This window comes from Rhinoderma darwinii, chromosome 3 (assembly GCF_050947455.1).
Source record: "Rhinoderma darwinii isolate aRhiDar2 chromosome 3, aRhiDar2.hap1, whole genome shotgun sequence".
NCBI classification, from domain to species: Eukaryota; Metazoa; Chordata; class Amphibia; order Anura; family Rhinodermatidae; genus Rhinoderma; species Rhinoderma darwinii.
Window position 1 is genome coordinate 221240982 of NC_134689.1, and position 25368 is coordinate 221266349.

Below are 25368 nucleotides of genomic sequence, written 5' to 3' on the forward strand. Positions count from 1 at the left end.
CGAGAGGCGTGAAGCGCACAGTGAGATTGCTAGTGTTCCGGGTGGAGGGGGTGTGGCTTTTGATTGTGTGTCAGTGTGTTGGCTGCTGCACGTTGTTTCTTACCTGGGTATTGCAGATCTTTCTTCGCTTTTTATACAGGTAGGCCAATATGGCGGATTATGACCGGAAATAAAAGTGCCAGCTGTCTCTTTTGCATAACATTTTTTTTTGTGTTTTGCGCTCCTGCATCCAATACGTTTTTGTAAATGACAATGTTTTGTGTATAACAGGCGCTATATTATCTGTGTTACTATTATATCGTGCTAGAATTCTGTAAATGGAAAGATTCGTGGTTAACATCGAGGCTGAGCCTGTACTTTCCTAGTGCTGCTCACACAGCTCCAGGGCTTTTCAGAAGTGAATTCTTGTGCTTTCAGTCACACCTCATATATTCAGGCTGAAGAGAAAATAGCTTCTGAATCCAAGCGGTTTTGAGTTCACACAGCGTGGATTTGACGTGTATTTTGGCGCATCAAAAAATGCTTCCTCCAGCATCACTGTCAGCATGATTGTATGGTGACGCCGGAGGAGACTGTCAGCAAGATTGGGTGGTGATGCTGGAGGAGACTGTCAGCAGGATTGTATGGGGACGCTGGAGGAGACTGTCAGCAAGATTAGGTGGGGACGCATCACCATACAATCCTGCTGACAGTCTCCTCCAGCGTCCCCATACAATCCTACTGACAGTCTCTTCCAGCAAGATTGTATGGTGACACTGGAGGAGACTGTCAGCTGTATTGGGTGGTGATGTTGGAGGAGGCTGTCAGCAAGATTGGGTGGGGACGCATCACCATACAATCTTGCTGACAGTCTCCTCCAGCGTCTCCATACAATCCTGCTGACAGTCTCCTCCCCGACGTCCTGCTGACTGATACGTCACCTCCTCACCCGATCACAGTCCACACACCGTTCACACTGACAATACATCTAGCGACAGAGGGGGGGGCGCGCGGGGGTCACGTGAGCGGGGTCTGTGTGAGAGGGACAGACAGAGACACACACCTTACCTGCAGTGCAGCCGGTCTTCATAATGGCGCCTGCTATCCCCCTACAAACAGCTTCTCTGCTGTGTAACTCTGACCTGCGTCTGCGCAGTACAGAGCCAGATAGCAGAAGCAATGGACGGCTGCCGTTCATTGTGTCCTATGCCCTGTAGCTGCTGTATTCCATCTCTGTATGAGTCGTTAACAGACACACACAAATGAAATAAAACATGGCAGCCCTCAGTACAGTAAAAGTGTCAATAAAAAAAAAACTGTGTGAAAAATTAAATAGTCAATATAATATTTTATTAAATAGCACAAATTAATAAAAAAAAAAATCATGACACTGTTGGTGTTGTCTGCTTTGGACAATGCCTTTTTGTTAGTAGGGTCCACCTTATGATAAGCTTATCACATGGTGTCTTTCTGCCCAGCAATCAGCTGTAATCTGTGGGAGAATCTGGCAGCAAGTGTACAATTCCTCTGCAGCGCCACCACAGGACAGTTGAAGTATCACACGCTGCCCATTAAAAATAAGGTGTAATCCCTGGATGTGCTTTGGGCCTCCAGAGCAAGGGGTACTCTTTGTAACCATTCTGAGCACTCGCTAGATAAGCATACTGAATGTGGGATACCCCTCTATTAACTCCCTAATAAGTTATATGACAACTGGCTTTGTAAAGCAGACAATCCCTGTAAATCACAAGCTGAATGATTTACAACAGAAATGGGCACAAATGTGAATGCTGAGTGTTAGTTATTTTATTGACGTGTAGAACTATAGAAGGGCTGACTGCCCTGGATAATAGAGGGGTCTTGTTTCGGGCACCACCTTTGTTTGAACAGTATTTCAGTAGATGGTTTTATACTTTTTTTTTTTTTTTTAATCTCTTTTAGAAAATGGATAACCAAAATTCAGAAAGCTCGGCAAATATTAGCAAAGACGCCATAATAAAAGAAGAGGTAACTTTCCTGTTGGATTAATTCTCGCTCGTGTGCTTTTTTTCCCTCAGTCTAGTGCTGTAATACAGCTGCATTTTAATCTCCATGTTAAAGCAGCAACACTAGGACCCCGGTGCTTCTACTGAACTGGATTTCGATCATTCTAAGTATTTTTGGTAAACTGTTTCATTTAATCAGACCCACGGGGAGTCCAGGTGTTGCGGCCATATTACACCTGTCTGAACTGAGACTTGGGGCAGTTACAGCTGAAATGTCCACAGTACCTGGAACACTGTTTTTCTACTGTATTGAGCTCTAGTGATCTCAGTCTGGTTCAGAAGAAACACAAAGGGGTCTGAAATGTGGGCGGTCTCGCGCTGAAGCTGTCCCCGAAGCTTATGCACGAGTCTGTCTACATATACTTAGTGCTAAGAATGGGGTCGGATGCAGCCCTGTGATATCAAGAAACCCTTTCCTATAATACTGCTCCATACTGAGCCATAATATGGCCATGTGCATAAGGCTTTTATTTTTCTAAAAATAATCCCCCAAGGATAAGCTGATCACAGGGTGTCCTGTTGCTTGGACCCCAGCAGTCAGTTGTTATCTGTTTGTGAACCTGGCACAAGTGTTACATTTCCCTACAGGGCAAATTAACCCTTACATGGTGCCTTTTAAAATCAATGGGCGGTCCATTTAATACACGGACATTTTGGGCCCTTCAGAGCGAGAGAGACTCTTTTTTTTGTAGCTACTCTCGTCTCTGTCTAATAGATGAGACCCCAAAATGGCAGACGCCCTCTATTATGTCAGAAATCCGTAATAATATGCTTTAGAATAATTTTTCTAAAACTGATAACCCCTTTAAAACTGTTAATTTGTTTTTGTGGTAGACACTGGTGAAAGGAAAATGGGTGCAGCTTCTGGAAACCACGTATGTTGACCAAGAAGGAAAAACCAGGTTGGTGGTATAATGTTTTATATACTGTTCAGTAACGAGTCATCTCGAGAGCTAATATATATGTATAGGAAACTTCATAGTAAGGGTATGTTCACACGCAAACTCAAAAATGTCTGAAAATACGGAGCTGGTTTCAAGGGAAAACAGCTCCTGATTTTCAGACGTTTCTTAAGCCACTCGTGATTTTTGCTGCGTTTTTCGCTGCGTTTTTGGAGCTGTTTTAAATAGCCTATGAAAAACGGCTCCAAAGAAGAGACCTGTACTTCTTTTTCGCGGCCGTTTTTCAAAACGGCTGCGTAAAAAGACGGCCCGTCGGAACAGAATGACGTTTTTTTTTCCATTGAAATCAATGGGCAGATGTTTGGAGGCGTTCTGCTTCCGATTTTTCGGGTGTTTATAGCTTGAAAAAGGCCAGAAAATAGGCCGAGGTGAAGATACCCTTCGTGAAAAGCAGCTGAGCACATGAATGAGGTCCATTCATTAGGATCATGCGTTCGCTATGGTTACGGTATTCTAGTAATTCGCTCTTAATTCTGTGTAATTCATTAGATATAGTTAAGAGAAAATAAGTTTGTTTCTTTATGTTGCTGTTGATTCCGCTGTAGCAATGATGTATGAATTGACGTAGTTGAGATGCAGTGACTTGGTTCTCATTTTGTACATTATACCTGCAGCTCACTAAGAAAAACCAATTTGTAATCTACAATGCATGTATTAGGAATCATAGCAGTGCCTGACCATTTAATGTCATAAAGGATAAAGTCCTGAAACAAAAATTTGTATGTAATTTAACAATGGATTTTTTTATGGTTTAATGAGGATTCTTTCTTATCCGACCACCTCCATTAGTCTTTTTTACTTTATTTAAGCTCCTGACCCATAGCGGCAAAGGGATCGCATCAATGGGAATGGTTAGGGTATGTTTCCACATGCCAGATATGCGGCAGATTTTCCGCATCGAAAAATCTGCAGCTAAGGGCTTATTTAGATGAACGTGATTTTCACGCGCCTCGCACGGACCTATGTTCGTCTATGGGGCCGTTCAGACTGTCCGTGAGTTTCACGCAGCGTGTCCGCTGCGTAAAACTCACAACATGTCCGTTATGTGTGCGTTTGCGCATCACGCACCCATTGAAGTCATGGGTGCGTGAAAATCACGCGCAGCACACGGAAGCACTTCCGTGTGACGCGCGTGATTTGCGCAACAGCGGTAAAAAGTATGAATGTAAACAGAAAAGCACCACAAACATACAGAGTGTCATAATGATGGCGGCTGCGTGAAAATCACGCAGCCACGCATCATAAGGAGCTGACACACGGAGCTGTTATGTACCTTTTGCGCGCGCAAAACACAGCGTTTTTTGGGTACGCAAAAGGCACATGCTCGTGTAAATCCGGCCTAAATCTCATCGCGGATTTAGTGTGAAGCATTGATGGTAAAAAACTTTTAGGCCCCATGCACACGAACGTGCTTTTGCGGCCGCAATTCTCTCGAAAATCCACGGGTGAATTGCGGCCCCATTCATTTCATTTCAGACACAGTAGTAAATCTACCCACTGGATCCATGATGTCCACAATGAAAAATCCACAGTAATCACTTACCCCCTTTTTTCAGTATGGCAGTCTAGGCACATTCAATTATTTCTAGGATGTTTCATACAGTAGGAAATATCCCTTTTGATTTCCTGGAATAAATGACAAGAGGATGCCTATCTAATGTTCAGATAAAAGGATTTTTATCCATATGCCCACACTTAAAAAAAACTAAAACAAAACAGGCTCTTGTAAAATATCTTTAACCCCTTAATGACTGGGCCTGAAAAGGTCAGCTAAATGACCAGCTAAATGTTTGTTTTTACCGCTCTGCATTTAAAGGGAAGGTGTCACGGAAACAATTTTTTTTTATATGTTATTGCTTTTAGTATGTCATTAAAATACATTTTATTTGTGTTGTACTTTTTTCTTACTTTTACTTCTCTATGGGGGCTGCCATTTTTTTTTTCATCTCTGTATGTGTCGATTAACGACACATACAGAGATGGAATACGGCACATACATCCCCATAGAGAATGCGAACGAGAGCCGTTTCATTCACTATAGCGTATGCCGTCTGTGGGAACGGCGCATGCGCCGCTCCCACACAGACCAAAAGGAAGGTCTTCGGCAGAGCGACATCCGGCGCCATTTTCATGTGGACCGGAAGGAGCGGACGGACAGTAAGATGACTACTTCCGGTCGCGGCTTCCGTCCATATGTTCAGAAGCAAGGACTAGGAGCGGAGGCAGCAGAGGCAGCGACGGCGACAGCGGTAGGAGCAGGTAAGTTATGTTTGTGTATGTGATGTGTGTGTATGTTCGTGTTATACTGTCTGATTAGCACTGTATCTAATCCTCCTACACTGTGCATTTGCTCAAACATGGAAATGTTATAAATTCGAATCTCATTTATAGTATTTCCTGACATGTGAAAAAATAAAAAAAATTAGAACAATGTGTAATCATTTATATACTAACAGTTTAACTAAAAAAAAAAAAATTTCTAGCAACACATTCCTTTTAAGCAGCCGTAACTTTTTTTTATTTTTCAATGACGTTTTATGCGGGAGAAATTGTATTATTTTTTTCATAGTTTGGCGGTATAAAAAGTAATTTTTTGGGGTATGTGCACACGACCTATTTTAAGACGTAATTCAGGCGTTTTACGCCTTGAATTACGCCTGAAAAGACGACTCCAAAATATCTGCAAACATCTGCCCATTGCTTGCAATGGGTCTTACGATGTTCTGTTTAGACGAGGTGTAATTTTTCGCGTCGCTGTAAAAAAACGGCGTGTAAAAATACGCCCGCGTCAAAGAAGTGCAGGACACTTCTTGGGACGTTTTTGGAGCCGTTTTTCATTGACTCCAATAAAAAACGGCTCCAATTACGTCCGTAAAAGACGCTGCGAAAAACGCGAGTACATACAAAAACGTCTGAAATTCAGAAGCAGTTTTCGCCTCAAAACAACGCCGTAATTTCAGACGTATTTTGCGTTTGCGTGTGAACATACCCTTTACGGTGTGAATATAAGAAAAAGCGATTCTCTGCATCAAAACTTCTGACATGTTACTATAACATGTCAGAAGTTTTCGGAAAGTTTAGTTACCCTTTAAAAGCACGTGGCATGCTGAGGTTGGCCTGGCGTTTCGCCTGTCTGCAACTTCTTCCAGTATATCTTAGGTCAGCTGGGAGTGTTCGCTGTGAGTTGGGAGACTGAGTGTGCAGCATGTGTACAGTGAAGATCTCTGCTGCTATCTTACTTCATGCTGGATGTTATATTAGCAGCAATATAAGATGGATTCATGGGTATTATGGAGCAACAGGAGAATAGAAGAATCAGCAGAGATATACCCGGTCACAGCTTTCGCTATATGTATGTATGTAGTGAAAGTCTATCACATCTAAGTTATGAATTTAGATGTGATAGTTTACAGGTGGATCCTGGGTGTCAGTCACGCAGGACCCGCTGTCACTGAACCAGTCAGGTCCGCGGGACTGACTGATTCAATGTATAGTGCTAGATACAGCTGCTCTATATAGAGAATACAGAGCAGCTCTATCTCAAAAAGTAAAAATAATTTTTAATAAGTATTTGTAAAGTTGCACCAAACACACTGATACACATTTTTTTTATTAAAAATAAACAAATAATTGACTTTCAAAGGTTTACATAGCCTTTAAGACTGAAGTTTGAAATGGAAGTCTTAATAAATCCTCTCCAGAGTATTTATCTCACTACATAACATTGCTGTGATAAATTGCAGTCCATAGGATTAGCTTGAAAATCTCTTCACAATTGCTCCAGACAAGGGGTTAGTTCTTAAATCCCAGAATGTAGCAATTAAAAAATAAAAAAAAATTCTCAAATTTCTTGACTGTATGGATTTTGAAGAGATTTTAAATTTCCTCACTGTACTCCTATGGACAGTGATTTATCACAGCAATCTTTTTTGTACTGCGTATAACCCTAGCCTAATGCATTCCTATGAATAGTGATTTATCGCTCACTACAAAAAAAAACAGTCTATCTAGTGCCAGCCCAAGGGAGTAGTCACACTGTGCGGTTTTCATGCGCGGTGAAAACTGCACTAAAAAAAAAAAAAAGCCTGTGATTTGCCGTGGTTCTGCAGTTAGCACTGAAGCTGCAGTAAAAACGCATGCGTTTTTCGGTGTGGTTTTTGGCCGAGCAGCAAAACCACACCGTTTGAATAAACCCTTATTGTTATAAACCATGTTACTACCCACTATGGACGTTGGCTCTGCACTTTTTGTATCCTAAAAAAAAAAACGAACTTTATTAAAAATGAATGTAACACATCATGCATCCCTGACTGATTATGTAGAAGCCGTTTCTGAGCACAGCATGGGTAGTCTCCCCTATACGGACCTAAAATAAAATATTGCATATAAACTAACAATGGCGTGGTTTCTATTATTGAGTTAAATCGCATTAACTAATAGATTTGCAATTAAGAAAATGAAAGCCACTCAAGGACATTGTTGCATGTATGTACATATGGAAACCGTGATATTTCTTCATAGATCAAAATATCATTTTTCATTAACGTTTCATACCATCATGTCATCCACCAGAACGTGGGAAACTGTAAAACGAACAACAAGGGGAGAAGGCAATGTAGTGGATGGTAAGTCACTGTCATTATATTTGGGGTTAGGGTTCTGTTGTGGCATGTAAATAATTCCATCACTCTAAGCATGGTTTCCTTTATGTCGCTGAATAGGTGTAGCAATAATACCAGTACTACAACGTACACTCCATTATGAATGTATGGTGCTCATCAAACAGTTCAGACCTCCTCTGGGTTGCTACTGTCTGGAATTCCCTGCAGGTATGTTTCTACTATCATTATATTTGTGCGAGTACCTGTTCCATTTCTGGTTATTTTATTTTTTAAATCCATGATTTCTGATTAAAAATGTCATCCGTTTTCCAATACATTTACATCAAGTGAGCACAGCCTGCAGGTCACATACGGAAAGCAGCCATGAGGACATGCTTGTCTGTGTCCTGACCGTAGAGAAAGACAAGACAGTTAAGAGACCGCCACATACTTCTGATGCAGATGATGGGTGTTCTCATTTAACGGCTTCTCTTCCTTTCATAGATATCAGTGGAAGTCAAGGAAGATGCGTTCATATGTAACTTCCTTGTCAGAGTGTAGAGCAGGGGGGCACACAGCGTGAGAGCCGGTACAGGCAAGTATCGGGGCACTGTGGGGCTGAAACTATGTGATTTACAGAATATCCTGTGGATCTTTTTGGAGAATGGGTGTCCTATGACTCCTGTTTGACATTTCAGAGAGGAGGAGACAAGGTGGTCGCACATGTGCACCGTTCTCTGATGTAGTTAATAGGAGTTGTGAAATGTCCATGCATGGCCACCTTCTTTCCTGTTTTCTGGAGTGCCTGAAGGGGGAGCAGGGGGCCCTCAATGTCCTAATAGGTGGGAGTCTTGGGTGTGAAACCCCCACATACCATACATTTATGGAAAATATTGGTCTCGATATGCTGTAACTGTCTCCGATGGGAACATCCCTTTAAGTTTTATTGCAGCCCATAAGAGCAGAACAATCTGGCAATGTGGCCCTTGGAACAGAAAAGGTTGTGCACCTGAATTACATAAATAAGGCCCTGTTTACACACAGTTTTTTTACGGAAACACTCACGGGGAAAAAAGAAGCAAAGTGCTCTATCTTGAGACGTTAAAAAGGGGTTAAGCTTACTGGGCGTATAATTGCTATAAGAAAATCTTTGTTCCTATCCAGTGTAAAATTGTATGTGTTAAATGGTCGAATACTCTACTTGAAGATGGAGACCTGCACCAAGTTGAGTATCCATTTTCAAATTTAAGTAAAAAAAAATAACCCAAAAAACGCAACCATTTCAAATACTTTGCAATATACTTGCCTCTGGACCTCTGTCCCTGTTTCGTTGGCCTCTGTGACGCATAATCCATGTTACGTTATGTGGCCGCATGCTCCAAAAATAGTAGGCTGTGGTAAAGTTTTCTTCCATAGTTCGTATTGGAGGATATGGCCACGTGATGAGACGTCACATGGAGAAAGCATCACAGAGATGCCTGGGAGCGATGAAGACTGGGGGCAGAAGATTTCGAGAGGTAAGTGTATTGATTTTTTTAATGGCCTGACAACCCCCTATAGACTGTCTGTCTTTATAGAACTGCACAGTTGATAATTTAACTTTTAGCTGTCCAGTTTCCTTGTGGTGTGGTATGGTGAAGATGGTGGCTCCTTGTATCATTGGATGCTTAGCTCATCCTCCAAGACCTCGAGAATTTAACCGGTTAAGGACTAGGCTGTTTTACAGCTAAATGACCAGAGCAAATTTCACAATTTTGCTATGCGCTTCTTTAGATGACTATAACTCAGCAGGTGAATAAAGTTCATCTTTGAATTTTACACTCTTTTTAAAGGACAGATAGGGCTTTGTTTTAGTGGCATTTGTCAGTATATATCATTTTTATTTTTTTCTCTAAAGTGGGCAAAATTGGAAAAAAATTCAAGAATTTAGCAATTGCGCCAGTTTATGCTAGCATTTTTCACACACGGTATGGACCACGGACAAAATTAATCTCTTTTCACATTCTTCCACTTCTCCCGTGCATGGGGATACCAAATATGTGTGCCTTATTCACTGTGCGGGCATGTGCCAGGGCTTGGCATAAAAGGAGGCTTTTCGGTCCAGGAATTCTGCATTTGATTTTATAGCCGCATACTGTTTTCTGGGGGTCCTAATGCTGCTGAAACATTAGAAACACCCCATAAATGACTTCATTCACACAAGTAGACCCCACAAGGTTTCCTTCAAGGGGTTTATCATATTTTTAGACAGTCCAGTTTTCTTCTGAAAGTTTCTTGAATAAGATGGAACAAAATAAAATTACCTTTTTTTTTAACAAATGCGTCAGTTTATGCTAGCTTTTTCACACACAAAATGGACCACGGACAAAATTCATCGCATTTCACATTCTTCCACTTCTCCTGTGCATGGGGATACCAAATATGTGTGCTTTATTCACGGGCATGTGCCAGGGCTTGGCATAAAAGGAGGCTTTTTGGCCTTTTCGGTCCAGGAATTCTGCACTTGATTTTAGAGCCGCATACTGTTTTCTGGGGGGTGTAATGCTGCTGAAAGATTAGAATCACCCCATAAATGACTTCATTCACACAAGTAGACCCCACAAGGTTTTCTTCAAGGGGTTTATCATATTTTTAGACAGTCCAGTTTTCCTCTGAAAGTTCCTTGAATAAGATGGATCAAAATAAAATTAGCAATTTTTTAGCAAATGCGTCAGTTTATGCCAGCATTTTTCACACACAGTATAGACCACGGCCAAAATTAATCTCCTTTCACATTCTTCCACTTCTCCCGTGCACGGGGATACCAAATATGTGTGCCTTATTTATCACATAGAGAAGTAGGAGGGCGGATGATAGAAGAAGCTTATTTCACAAATCGCTTTTTTTCAAAGCTGGTTTTACAAAACTCAACAGAGTTTCTAGAACACTTCCAAAATATCTGCTCTTGAAGCAGAAATCCCAAAATATTCATCTAGGGGTATAATGGGAATTTATTTTTTGGGGTTTTCTAAAATAAGAAATTGCAGGTTTATGCAAATGGAGCTCTCCAGCAGATGAACTTTAGAAAACATGCAAATATGACATGGTATGTGTCTCTGCCTCTGTTTTTTTTGTAGAGCACAAATGAGTTGTGGATGGCCACCTGTAACAAATAAATGGCCACTTTTTTGTACCAGGTTTTTGTTTTTCGCTTCACTAAATAGGGCTGTAAAACCTGGTCGCTTAAATCCACCCCCCCCCCCATGTACTTGTTATATTCGGACACGCTCACTGGTTTGTGCTTGTCCGATGTTGCCCCCCTTTCCCTCACTGCCACTGTTCCTGCGGTATGAATTGTGCTTAGCACATACACATCTTTGCGATCCCTGAACTTGACCGCCAGCAATTCTTCAGATGCATAAGCACAGGAGTCCCCCTTTACCATGCGCTTCCCCACTAATTGCTGTGGAAAACCAATTCTGTTTTTGCGCATGGTACCACATGCCCCAGTCCTTGCAGCATGCAAATGCCTAAACAGGGGCACACTGGAATAAAAATGATCACAGTACAGGTGGTACCCCTTGTGAAGCAGAGGCTGCATTATCTCCCACACAATCTTACTGCTGGTGGAAAGATCAGGGGGGCATCCAGGAACATTTATTGTGCGGTCCCGCCCTTCATAAATTCTGAAGGCGGTGGTATATCCTGACCCGCTTTCACACAATTTGTAGAGCTTAACGCCATATCTTGCCCTTTTTGAAGGTAGATATTGGCGAAAGCTAAGTCTGCCATGAAAGTTGAGGAGGGATTCGTCCACACTTACATTCTGCTCAGGGGTGTAGAGTTGCAGAAATAAATTATTCAGGGAATTTATTAGCGGTCTTATTTTGAACAACCGATCCCGGTTTGCATCGGTACTTGGGGGGGCCTGTGCGTTGTCATTGAAGTGGAGGAACCTCATTATTGTCTCATAACGAGACCTGGGCATTACTGCAGAATATACTGGGGTGGCTTGGGCGGGTCTTGTTGACCAGTAAGACCTAATGGAGGGCTTTTTGACAATACCCATATTTAGGGTGAGCCCCAAATTTTTTTTTAATTCCAGCAAATTGGTGGGCGTCCAATCTCTGGCATGGGCGGACTTTAGAGACCCTGACCGCTGGCCGTATATTTACGGCCAGCGGTCGGGAACCTGTTAAAGGGGTTTACCGAGATCAGCAAAAATCTGGCCAAGGGGGGGAAATGCCATAATATCCTGCCAATCTTTGCTTACCGTTCTGCAGGTATAATATATACCAACGTGATCCCTGCAGACTATCACTGGCCTCAGCGGTGCTGTCTACCCCGTAAACAAAGCGTTGAGAGGCACTAGAGTGGCTGTGCTATAACGACGGAGGACTTTTCCCTCCCCCTTAGTCCAATTTTTGTTGATCTTGGAAAACCCCTCTAAGGCTACCTTCGCGCGTTTAACACAGGTAAAATCAGCACGTAATATTTTGTTTTTTGATGCATTTTTAGGTGCGGTTTTTACATTTTGTTGTGCAAACTGGTGCAGATACAATTCTGAAACGGAAACGCAAGATAAAGAGACATGCTGCCTAATATAAAATCCACACTGCAGGTCCATTTAATTGTGGAAAAATTCTGCAATGTGTAGATAAGATTTCCTTTTTCTGGTACTGCGTTACAAATCCACCCACAATACGCAACGTGTGCACGTGACCCAAGACAGACTGCAGGTATAGCGTGCCACCGTGCCATCATACAATTATGAACTACTCATTCCACTAGTAAAGAAAATAGATTTACATACATATACATACCTGAAGGATTAAAAACCCCTCCCCCTATTATTTATGGTTTTAACTACATGTGTCTATGCCAGGTCTTATAGATGAAAATGAAACTGCAGAACAAGCAGCACTTCGAGAGCTGGAAGAGGAAACTGGGTACAGAGGAGAAGTCATTGAGTGCTCCCCAGGTGTGTTAATAGTTGTATGATCACAATATCCTGCTATGCCGACATCTAAGGCCCCCCCCTGCACACGGGACGGAAATCTGCAGTGGATTACACTACCGGCAATGTGGGTGAGGTTTGAACACGTCTCATTCACATGCTGCAGAACATTCTCCACACACAAATTCGAGCATGCTGCAGATTTTCAAATAAGCTTCCCTATAAGTGAAAAATGCCATTAAAAACACATGTTATGTTCTAATTACGCTAGGGTTTTAAGAAGCATTTTTTTATGCAGTTTAAATTGCTAGAAAAATTGTTTGAAGGAGGCGTGAGGGTCCATTCACACATTGTGATGCGGTTAGAACCACATTGAAAAACACATCTGGAAACCGCATGGTTTTTCTGCGATTTGGTGCGTTTTTTGCATTTCAGTTCTAAGTGCACTTCAGCTGCAACATGTGAATAGACCCCTAGGGTAAGGCCACATGGAGCAGCACCGACCCTGCCGCGATGTGCCCAACAGCCGCCCCAGCATTATGTTCGGCATGGCTGTTAATGGCCGCACGTTATTGCAGGTAAAATGGCCCTTTACCTGTGAAATTGTGTGACCATTAATAAATACACCCTGTATGGCCTTATGATTTTGCAGGTAAACAGCCGTTTTACCCAAACTACGTGTGGCCATTAACAGGTGATTCGACAGTCGCGCTGAACGTGGTGTCGTCGTAACTGGTGGCCGGGTCAGTGCCGCTCCATGTGGCCTGACCCTTAATGCTTATTCAGACAAACATATAAATAGTCCGTGTGACGGATGGCTTTTTTAACAGCCGTCAAGGCTGCATGTATTTATTTCTATGGGGCGGTTCACATGGCCATTGTTTTAACGGACTGGGTGAAGGGCCCGTGAATAAATAGGACATGTCCTATTTTTGTTCGTTTTCACGGATCCCTCAAATGAGGGATCTGTGAAAACGGGTCCGGCACAGGGTTCAAATCAGACGTGAAAAACTGCAGTTTTTTACGGCTGATTTGACACGCTCGTTTGTATAAAGCTTTCGTGTTATTTTCTCAGATCGTTTTTACAGTTTGTCAGTCAATTACCTTAATTGGTTAAGTGCCGTGCAAAGTTCATGCGTAGCTCTGCTGCTTGTTCCCCTAGCCATTTTGCTGCGCTGGGCATAAAGGGGGAGATTTATTAAGACCGGCGTTTCGTATGACAGTCTTAATTAACAATTCAATAGGGTAAGATGTGACACATTTATAATAAAAATGTAAAAAAAAAAAACGGCCAAGAAAGGTTGAATAATTCCCCCCCCCCCATAGTTTCCAATTTTGTATGCAGGTGTTTAATGTTGAAACACCTCTAAAAAATGCAATGCTTACGAACGCCAATGAAAAACCATGTGCGGTTTAAGTACGCAGCAAAAATGCCTTGTAGAAAAAGCCTAAAGTGTTGAATCGTTGGATGAAGAATTTGTACATGAAGGTATTTTGACCCTACATGTTTGCATGGAACTTCACAGTACATACAACAGCTGGAGAAGTATTGCCTTCTATTTACTGGCAGCCCTGCCTAAACAACCTTTATAAAAAAAAATCATTAAAACAGTGTGGCCCTGAGGGCTCTTTCACACTTGTATGGGCATCTCGGGCCATAAACTAGTGCGGAATTTGCATCGAAAACATCTGTGCAAAATATGAGGTATAAACCGTTTAATAGAATAACATTATCTCTGTATTCAGCACCTACTTCATATGGAAAGATTACAGAGCCAACACCCAAGTCTGAATGAGGCCTAAGGGCCTGTTCACAAAAGTGTTCGGGTTTTATCGGTTCAGTTACATTTTTCAGTCAGAGGAACCAATGAACGGAAAACCGAATGGAAAACATAGCTTCGGTTTGCATTATAATTGATTTCAATGGTCATGCTTCTGTTTCAGTTCGGTAAAGTTTGCTTTTTTTTCATGGAAACACCAGCGCGGTTTAAAACTAGTGTTTCTGAGAAAAAAACGTAAAAACTTAACGGAACTGAAACCGAAGCATTGAAATCAATGGTAACGTAAGCGACCGTTTCCACTCGGCTTTCCGTTCATCGGTTCTTCTGACGGAAAGGTTGAATGGAACCTGAACGCTGATGTGAACAGGCCCGAAGTAGTAAATCATTCATGTAAACATTGTAGGATTTGCATTGAAATGTACTATTACATACATTTATGTTCTTTCTTGTTCAGTGTCTTGTTTAGATCCAGGCCTGTCAAACTGTACCACATACATTGTAACTGTCCACATTAACGGGGATGATTCTGCAAATGTCAAACCTAAAGCAAAGCTTGGTGAGTAAAACCTACTGTTTAAAACGGTCTAAAGCCGTACTGTGATAATTGGATTTATTTAATGCAATTTGTCAATTGGATAGTATATACAGTATATATATATTAGTATGAATCTGTATACCTTTTTAAGGATTATTTTGGTTCACTCTGGCTCAAATAGCTAGGTCCGAGTTTGATTGAATTTTGGGACTTGTGTCTTCTTTTCAACCGATCTAAGGCCTCATTTTCACACAGATGTTTTAATTGCATGAAAAATGCACAGATTTTTTTTGTGGCATTTTTCGTTTAGTGTCATTTTGTAAGCGCCTTTTTTTCTTGATGTTTTTTCAAGTCCTATAGAGAAGCCTATGGGAAAAATGTCTGGGGAAAAATGCCAAAGACCACAAAAATGCCTCAAATGCCACAAACTAAAATGCAGTTGTATGTAGTGCATTCTATATTTTACTATGGACTTTAATGTAACATCTGGCTGCATTAAAAAATGCCCCAAAAACGCTCAAACACAGTGACTATGCAGAATAAAATGTCATATGCGTGTACATTAGGGAATAACTATTTCTGGCCATTATATTTATATAACTCGTAGATGGCATTCTTTAGCAGTCTTACCCCTAGCAGTTTTTTTTCTAAGCTAGTCGATGGAACTTAAAGAGGCTCTGTCACCAGATTATAAGTGCTCTATCTCCTACATAATCTGTTCGGCGCTGTAATGTAGATAACAACACTGGTTTTTATTTTGAAAAACCAAGTTATGAGCAATTTTAGATTTATGCTAATTAGTTTCTTAATGACCAACTGGGTGTTGTACAGAGGAGTGTATGACGCTGACCAATCAGTGACCAATCAGTGTCATACACTTCTCATTGTTCCAGCCCAGCTTCTTTCACTGCACAATCACACTAACAATGGGCTGGAACAATGAGAAGTGTATGACACTGATTAGTCACTGACTGGGTCAGCGTCATACACTTCTTCACAACGCCCAGTTGGTAAAAAGTAAAAAAACGCCCAGTTGAGTATTAAGAAAGTCATTAGCATAAATCTAAAATTGCGCATAACTTGCTCAAAAATGAAAGTTTTTCAAAATAAAAACCACTGCTGGTTAATCCTTGCTAGTTAATGAAAGAATATCTGCCCATCTAATAGGACCCTTAGGCCGGGTACCCGCGGGACGGACATGCTGCGTAAAAATCACGCAGCGTGTCCGAACTGGAACCCACAGGATATTCAGTACGAAAAATTTCACCAAATTGTGGTGCGATTTTTTTTTTTTTTTTTAGTTTGGAAATTCCGTTGCGGAGGAAAGACGTTTATAGTCACCCCCTCCCTCCTCTGACGTCTGCTCTGGCCTCCCTGGATGACGTTTCAGGCCATGTGACGCTGCAGCCTGTGATTGGCTGCAGCGGTCACATAGGATGCAACGTCATCCCAGGAGGCCGGGCTGCAGGAAGAAGGAGGGCGTTCTAGGTAGATATGTTTTTTTTGTGTTGGGTGATTTTTGCGGCGTAAACTCTGTGATTACGCCGCAAAATCCGCAACGCTTGGCTTTCTGCTGCGGGATTTGCATACCCATTGAATTCAAATCGGAAAAACCTGCAACAGAAAATGAACAAAAACATGCACTGCATTTCAAGTTAGTAAAGCTTACGCTGCGTTTTTTTCTCTGCAGCGTGGACATGAGATTTTCTAAATCTCATCCACTTTGCTGCTACTGTAAACGAGGCGGAATTTACGCAAAAATTCAGTTGCGGAAATTCCGCACCATTTACACTACGTGGTAACCCAGCCTTAGACAAGATGGTTCACTAAGGGATCAGGTTACAGCTGCCCTCAGAATTCTCCAGAAAAAGGGCGGGGGAGAGCAAAGAGAGAGGAGAAAGACAAAGACAGACATGCTGCAGCTTATCAGTAAGCGTAAGGGCTTGTCCACACGTAACGGAATGGCTGCAAACTAGCAGACATTCCGTTGCGGAAAAACCACACCATTTCCTGCCTTTTTTACAGCAGAAAATAGTGTGGATTTTGCGGCATTTTACTCAATGCTGGGACAGTAAGGGTATGTTCACACGCACTGTTTTCAGACGTAATTCGGGCGTTTTACGGTGTTCTGTTCCCACGAGGTGTAATTTTACGCGTCACTGTCAAAATACGGCGCGTATAAAGACACCCGCGAAAAAAAGTGCATGTCAATTCTTGGGCCGTTTTTGTAGCCGTTTTTCATGGACTGCATTGAAAAACAGCTCAAATAACGTCCGTAAAATACGCTGCGAAAAACACGAGTTGCTACAAAAACGTCTGAAAATCAGGAGCTGTTTTCGCCTTATAACAGCTCCGTATTTTCAGATGTATTTTGCTAAGCCGTGTGAACATACCCTAATTGCTAAAGATTTTCGCTACTGTTGTTACTGCGATCGCCCATACAGCAATTACACACAAAGATTATTGAGCTTGTAGGTGGAAATCAAAGGACTGATCTGCTAATGACTGGAAGATTCTGATTAGACGAGGGGGATGTGGCAGCGACGAACGATAATCTTTCACCCAGGTAGATGTGGCATGGAAACCCAATGATTTATCGTTCGATCATTGCACGCTATTACACGTGCCAATAATCTCTTACATTTATATGATTATATTAAAATGTGTACAATACTCGCTTCGTCTTATAGGGCTTTAAAGTGGTTTTCCCATTGGACATTTATGGCATATTCACAACATATGCCATAAATGTCAGGTAGATGCAGGTCCCACCTTTGGGACCCGCACGTACCTCTTAAATGGGGCCCCCTAAACCCTGTTTTATCTTTCTCTGTTCCTACTGCTACTTGCAATTTGTGACCGGGTAAGTAGAAAACTGCGTAGCTCGCATGCTATGCTGTTTTCGTAACTGCCATTCACTTTTATGGGAGTTACATAAACGGCGTAGCTCAGCGAGCTGCGCTGTTTTTATCTAACATGGCCGGAAATTACAAGAAGGAACATTGAAAGAACGAGGTTTAGGGGGCGCCATTCTAGGAACACGTGCGGGTCCCAGAGGAGGGACCTGCATCTATCTGACATTTATGGCATATCCTGTGGATATGCCATAAATATCCCTGATGGGAAAACCCCTTTTAAAACAAGACCGAGAAAATGTGAGGAGGAAGGAGCCTGATAAGTAGAGGGAGAGGCATTTTTCTCTAAGAAGATATATTCAAGGGAACCTGTCACCAGCATTTCACCAGATAAACCAGCAATACCTGGTGGTAGTGGGTGAAAGATCATTTCTATATAACCTATAATTGTCTTCTTAGTCGGCTCTGTAGCTTTAATATTCAGTTTTTTTTAGTGTTCCCACACCGTATGCTAATGAGCAGAAAAGAGTCAGATCTTCGTTTTGAAAAGAGTCATATCTTCATTCCTCAAGTCTTTGTTTACCCCGCCTCCTTACTTTTGATTGACAGCTCCTCGCCTTCCCCCAGCACACAAAATCCTGCGCTTGTGCATTGATGTCCTCTTCTGGTGTGTGCGCACAAAGAGACACCGGATTATTACGATAAAAAGCGCAAAATGTTTGCAGACCGTTATTTACAGTCGGAGGAGGAGTTTAGGAGAGGGGATAACGGCAATGAACTTTTGATAGCAGCGGCCAGTGAGGGATAAGTAAAGTTCAATAGATGAAATGCTGGTGACAGGTTCCCTTTAAAGTTTCTGATTTTCGCTCATACTATTGATTTATGAAAAGTTTGTGCAAAGTGCAGTGCCTATTTAAATGTGAGATCTACTTTTATATTGTTTATTGACAGACTTTCCTTTTTTCTCTTTCCCCCACCATATTAGCTGAAGGAGGTATGTTAATTTTTTAACACTGAGTTTAAAATATTATTTGTATGCATTTTTTAAACTTATACATAATTTTTTGTAGAATTTACAGAAACAATACTGATGCCTAAAATAGAACTTCGTAAGCGTATTGATGGTATGTATATAAACGGAAGTGATTTTTTTATTTTTATTCCTTTGGCTGATTTGAAGTGATTGTCCTCCTTTTATAAATCATGGCATTTATCTACATAGAGAGTTTAGTAACTTTAATACAATGGTTTACTTATCATTTTCTGCTCCTAAGTTACAGCCTGTATTATTCCCCGTGCACAGGTTGCTTATTCATTCCGCACCGCAGGTCAATTTCCGCACATCTTTTCTCCAGATTTTTTTCCCCCGCAGCATGTGGATGAGCACAAGTGTCATCCACTTTGCGACTGCTGCAATACTCTGAAATTTCTGCACGGAAAATGTGGACGGAAATTCCGCAGGAAATATGCAACGTGTGCTGGAGGCCTTGTAGTTCAGCGCTCCATTCACTTTTCTGCTAGATTGAGAGCGGAAATCTTCCTGAATTCCTTTCTGCCTAGTCGGCTTGAGCTTGCTTTGGCGAGTTGCATTCTGGGAAGTTTAGTATTTATATCAGGTACTGTATAGTAATGTGATGTAGAGAAAACTATCTCCCATTGCATTATACAAGCAACTATGCGGTTAGGGAAGTCTCTTACGACAAGCTGGTCTTCTGTTTCTATTGAAAACCAGGGAATCTGAATGCATTCCGATATTCGGTGTTTATCGCAAAATTTTGGTCCCAGTGCCAATGACGTGAACCACAACTGTCACATGGGGAGAGGGTGCTGCTGGGAGAACATTGTGTCCTCCCTACAGTTCCCTGTATGCAGATCATTGCTAATAGTAATACAGTGACAAATGGGAATTAGATCACTTATCTGTAATATGCATAAGAGGAATGTCAAGTTGCCAAACTTTTTTTTTTAGGAGGTATTTTCCATCTCCGGCTCTGCTTGGATCAGACTCTTAGCCTCAAATGTGACTTTTTATGCATGACGTTACACTTAGATGTAAAATTGCATGAAGATGCCTAGTGCTGTATGGTCTCCTTACCAGGTGTCTACCTTTATAGAATGGTTTGGGGGATAGTTTGGTTTAATTTGTTAATGTCAAAAGTGTGACAATTGTCATGGCAGCGATAAGGTTGCCCCCAAAAAAATCCTAAAAAAAAAAGAAAACGTTTCATTGCAAAAGGTTGCAAAAAAATTAAGTTGTGGGCATTTAAAGGCCCTGGTCCTGATAGGGTTAACTGTCAGAGATAAACATTTGAAAATTCTCCCAACATATACTGCAAATGCAGTGTCCATACACCCTAAAAGAGCTATTTTCATTAAACAGCGCTCCTCTGTTAGATCAGCTTTATAAAAAATAGATTTATATAATCGGGAGCTGCATTATTTATGCAATTTTCAATTGGAAAATATAATATGTGCTTTTAGGACTGTCAATCTGTCTCTGTAGTCTTACAAATCTGGAGCTACAGGTTTGTCTATATTTCGAGCCTATATTCAGATTTTTTTGTAATTTACCTTGATTAAAGAATAACTGCACTCTTATCAAACTTTTGATATGTCTGACATCTCAAAAGTTTGGATCGGTGGGGTTCCAGGTGCAGAGACCCCCCACCACCACTGCTGAAACAAGGGTGCAGAAGTGCTCAGCTGAGCGCCCTGCACCTTCGGCTGTAATCGCTGCTCCCTGTCAAGCTTAAACGTTCTATATGACCCGTCATCAGCCTAAGCGCTCACCACAGCCGAAGGAGCAAAGCACTCAGCTGAGCGCTTCTGCGCCTTCGTTTCAGCAATGGTGGGGGTCTCAACACCCAGGCCCCATCGATCCAAACGTTTGATATGTCAAGGAAACATCAAAAGTTTTAAAGTGTGTTTCCTATTTAAGGGTCTATTCAGATGAGCGATGCTTGTCTGTGTGCTGTCTGAGTGTAGAACGGACAACACACGGACTGAACACTGACCCATTAAAGTCAATGGGCTCATTCAGATGTCTAAATTTTCTGCATGAACCATCGCTCCGTGCAGAGACACTCACAGCATGCGATACTTTGGTCCAATTCTCTCGTCCGGCTTGCCCATTCCTGTCAAGGGGTCTGTGGGGAAAAAAAAAGTGAACAGCACAGAGACGCTATGTGTGTGACTTCTTGACGGATGTAAAAAACTGATGATCACTGGTTCTACAAGGACGTTGAAAATGTACAAACATAATGCACTCTGGCGAAATACTCATTCAATTCTGGCCAGTGTTTCTTCAGGGGAAAACGTATTATTTTACGAGGCTGGGCTGAATTCAGCCTAAGGTCTCTTTCACACAGCAGTATTTTTGCATTCGTATTTGGAAGCCAATACCAGGAGTGAGTCGAAAACCTTCCATTAGACTTTTATCTGTTTCGCTCCTGGATTTGGCTAACAAATACTGATGCAAAATACTGCTGTGTGAAAGTGGCCTTAATCTGTAGAATATTGTGATATAACTTAAACATTCAGACAAAAGTGGAGTGTATAGCCATCCAATTGTACAAAAATAGTAAACATTGTATTAGTCGCACATATAAGACGATGAATACATAATAACTCATAAGCAAGACAGAGACTCCAGTAACTATACATTGGTTAAGTAGACTGTGACCAAAAGTTAGCAAAAATATCTTATGTATATCATATACTATTTTGACTATTTGACATTTCTTTTGTACTATTCGTATAACAAAGTAGATATTACTCAAAACCAAGGTAAAAGGAAGGCTACTCTCAAACACCGAAATTTCCTATAAGTAGTGTTCCCACCAAGGAATAAATATCAGAGGGGTGAAAAAAAAGTGCCAGTGCAACAAAAATATTGTCGTTAAATAAATCAACCTTAGGCCTCATGCACACGGACGTATTTTTGTCCTCCCGTAAATACGGGTCCTTGGTCACACGTATTCGACCCGTATTGCACCAGAATTTATGGACCCGTGCCCGTAAATACGGGTCCGGTGTCACCCGTATTCCACCCGTATTTACGGGCACGTTTTCGCTGCAAAATTACACTGCAGTAATCGGCAGCCCTTCTCTCTATCAGTGCAGGATAGAGAGAAGGGAAAGCCCTTTCCGAGGAAAAAGTAAAAGAAATTCATACTTACCCGCCCGTTGTCTTGGTGACGCGTCCCTCTTCCGACATCCAGTCCGACCTCCCTGGATGACGCGGCAGTCCATGTGACCGCTGCAGCCTGTGATTGGCTGCAGCAGTCACATGGGCTGAAACGTCATCCCAGGAGGCCAGACCGGAAGAAGAAGCAGGGAGTTCTGGGTTAGTATGAACGTCTTTTTTTTTTTTTTTTACAGGTTGATCTAGATTGTGATCGGAAGTCACTGTCTAGGGTGCTGAAACAGTTACCGCCGATCATTTAACTCTTTCAGCACCCTGGACAGTGACTATTTACTGACGTCGCCTAGCAACGCTCCCGTAATTACGGGTGCACACACGTAGTCACCCGTAATTACGGGAGCCCCATAGACTTCTATGGGCCTGCCCGTGCCGAAATTACGGCCTAAAATAGGACATGTTCTATATTTTTCAACGGCACGGGCACCTTCCCGTAAGCATACGGGGAGGTACCCGTGGCCAATAGAAGTCCATGGGCCCGTGATTCGTGTGCATGGGGCCTTACCTATATTAACGGTCAAACTGTCATACAGAACCAATGTAAATATTGTTTCTGTATGACCGTTAAGCTCTACTTCTCTACTTTGTTATATGAATACTATACTATTTTGACCTTTCTTGTATATGATATATGTAAGATATTTTTGACTAACTTTTGGTCACTGTCTACTTAACGAATGTATATTTACTGAAGTCCCTGTCTTGCGTAAGCGTTTTATTATGTATTCATCATCATCTATGTACGACTAATAAAATGTTTGCTATTTTGATATAATTTGAAGGCTATACACTCCACTTTTGTCTGAATGTTTAAAGAGGATCTGTCACTAGTTTAGTAATGCCCTATCTCCTAGCTAATCTAATAGGCGCCATCACACTGAAAATGCTAGTGAAAATTGTGTCCCAAAATGATGATTATTTTACAAGTTATGAGCTTTTTTTTAAAATATATAAAATGAGCCTATACTTGACAAATGTGCATCAACACCAGCGATTCTCCTGAGGTGGAGCCTCCTCACAGCCTCTGACGCTGTCCTATCAGTATGAAGCTGCTTCACAGTGTGAGAGACTGAGACTGGAGGGAAGGGGGATCACTTCAAACTGCCATATCTCGAGCTGTGGAACACCTAGAAAAGCGGTTCTGGTGGCATATGAAAAAGGAGATTCGAATTTTTCATATGATAACAGGATCGCAGTGAAACAGGTGGTATCACGCAGTGTTACTGGGCAGGGGGAGAATCTGTATGCGGATTGAACAGAGTCATATAGAAAAATTACACCGCCCAGAGTGAAAAGAAAGTCACCTCCATTTGGCCATTATTGCCAATTAGCATATTTAGAAAAATGCTCATAACTTTGCAAATAAACATTTTTTAAAACAAATTACACTGTAGTGATCAGCAGCAAAGTGCCTATTAGGGTATGTTCACACAGCCTATTTTCGGCTGTTTTTCGGGCCGTAAACGCCCAAAAAACAGCCGAAAAATTGAAAGCAGAACGCCTCCAAACATCTGCCCATTGATTTCAATGGGAAAACGGCGTTCTGTTTTCCGACAGAGCATTTTTTCGCTGTGTTTTTTTTACGCGGAAAAAAACGGCCGCGAAAAAGTGCAGGACACTACTTTTTTGAAGCCGTTTTCCATAGACTATTGAAAAAAGCCCCAAAAACGGCCGTAAATAACACTGCGAAAATCGCGAGTGGCACAAGACATCTGAAAATCAGGAGCGGTTTTCTCTTTAAAACAGCTCCGTATTTTGAGACGGTTTTTACTCTGCGTGTCAACATACCCTTAGACTAGTTAGGAGATAGGGAATTGACAAACTGGTGACAGAGCCTCTTTAAAGTGGCCTATATTGTACATGATGTGATCTGCGCTGTAATGTAGATTACAGCAGTGTTTTTTTATTTAGAAAAATTATATTTGAGTTATGACCTATTAGCTTTATGCTAATGACTTTCAATGGACAACTGGGCGTGTTTTACTTTTTGACCAAGTGGGCGTTGTACAGAGGAGTGTAGGACGCTGACCAATCAGCGTCATACACGTCTCTCCTTTCATTTACACTGCAGATAGCGCTATAGCTATATCGCTATGTGCAGCCACATAAACACACTATAATATTACTGCAGTGTCCTGACAATGAATATACATTACCTCCAGCCAGGACGGGATGTGTATTCAGAATCCTGACCACTTCTTTGCACTTCTCTGAGTTACAGCATAGCAGGTGTAGTCTCGCGAGATTACGCTGTAACCTGTCGTTTACAGCGAGATCTCGCTGTGCTGTGCTGTAAATCACACAGAAGTGCAGAGAAGTGGTCAGGATTCTGAATACACATCCCGTCCGGGCTGGAGGTAATGTATATTCATTGTCAGGACACTGCAGTAATGTTATAGTGTGTGTTTATGTGGCTGCACATAGCGATATAGCTATATCGCTATGTGCTGTGTAAATGAATGGGAAGAAGTGTATGCCGCTGATTGTTCAGCGTCATACACTTCTCTCCACAACGCCCACTTGGTCAAAAAGTAAAACACGCCCAGTTTGTCCATTGAGAAACTCATTCGCATAAAGCTAATATAGGTCATAACTCCGTCAAAAATGATAGTTTTTCTAAATAAAAAATACTGCTGTGATCTACATTACAGCGCCGATCACATTATGTACAATATAGGCCACTTATAATGTGGTGACAGAGCCTCTTTAAATGTATCTGCTTAGGGAGTTCTCTGTCAGTGATGGGAGTTTTTTGTTTTTTTTTAACATTACCTAGCCCCGAATAGATATGCTGTAGGAGTGTGTTTAATAAGAATATTGTTTTTGGTTTTTTTTTATATTCAATTTATTGGTTACTGCAATTCTTTCTCACTGTATATTTTAACTGTATTTTCAGAGCTGGTTACAAATGAGAAACTGGTGGTGGATGCCAGAGTTTACACCTATGCCTTGGCTCTGGAGCATGCTGTGGCTAAACCTTATGAACTCCCATTTCTGAAGGGATAAAAAGTTTACTCTCACTTTGCATGGGGACCTGGTTTATGCACCTAAATAATTCCATTTTAAAAGAGCAGCAGCCCATATGATGTGTATCTCAATTACCTATACAAAGCCCTCCTTAGTTTATAGTACTACGACAGTACGATGGATAAATGGCAAACTCACATGGCCATATTTTTGGTTTGGTTTGTACATTTCATGACCGGAAGGAATAAAAATCCCCCCCCCTCCAAGAATATTCACATGAAAAAATGACCTTGTGAATGTGCCCCCTAGTACTTATTTGCAGTTCGTAACAAAGGTTTGAAAATCTCATTCGATAAATTACTTAATAAATCAACGAAAGACTGAAATAGATGGTTAACTTGCGCATGTTGCGGACATGTGATGTTTTCATGACCACATTGTATATAATGTGTCTAAGAAAGATGTCATCACAACATGCACAAATATTTTCCCATAAATGTTTTACT

General features: G+C 41.5%; 2 protein-coding genes across 4 annotated transcripts in view; one reads left to right on the forward strand and one right to left on the reverse strand.

The window, feature by feature from the left end:
- Positions 1-35: 35 nt before the first annotated feature.
- On the forward strand, positions 36-25359 carry NUDT5 (nudix hydrolase 5). The gene is made up of 9 exons (XM_075857429.1): positions 36-139; positions 1921-1986; positions 2859-2926; positions 7559-7611; positions 7708-7815; positions 12452-12547; positions 14759-14860; positions 18765-18818; positions 24792-25359. Exons 2-9 carry the CDS (start codon positions 1924-1926, stop codon positions 24899-24901), a joined length of 654 nt encoding a protein of 217 aa, XP_075713544.1. The 5' UTR covers positions 36-139; positions 1921-1923; the 3' UTR covers positions 24902-25359.
- Positions 9816-25368, reverse strand: part of DHTKD1 (dehydrogenase E1 and transketolase domain containing 1) — a 131557-nt gene continuing 116004 nt past the window's right edge. Inside the window, exons 17-18 of one of the 3 annotated variants that reach the window (XM_075857425.1) lie at positions 20783-20840; positions 9942-10248 (exon numbers count right to left, since the gene is read on the reverse strand). In XM_075857425.1, coding sequence (XP_075713540.1) covers positions 20832-20840 — 9 coding nt within the window. In that variant the 3' untranslated portion in view covers positions 9942-10248; positions 20783-20831. Of the gene's footprint in view, positions 9861-9941; positions 10249-20782; positions 20841-25368 lie in introns of those variants that run through there. The other 2 variants (XM_075857424.1, XM_075857423.1) reach the window with 2 other exon arrangements.

Coding starts and splice junctions, on each gene's coding strand:
- NUDT5 (XM_075857429.1), top strand. CDS start 1,924: ATGGATAACCAAAATTCAGAAAGCTCGGCAAATATTAGCAAAGACGCC. Junction 12,548..14,758: donor AGTCATTGAGTGCTCCCCAG/GTGTGTTAATAG, acceptor TTTCTTGTTCAG/TGTCTTGTTTAGATCCAGGC. Junction 14,861..18,764: donor CAAACCTAAAGCAAAGCTTG/GTGAGTAAAACC, acceptor AATTTTTTGTAG/AATTTACAGAAACAATACTG.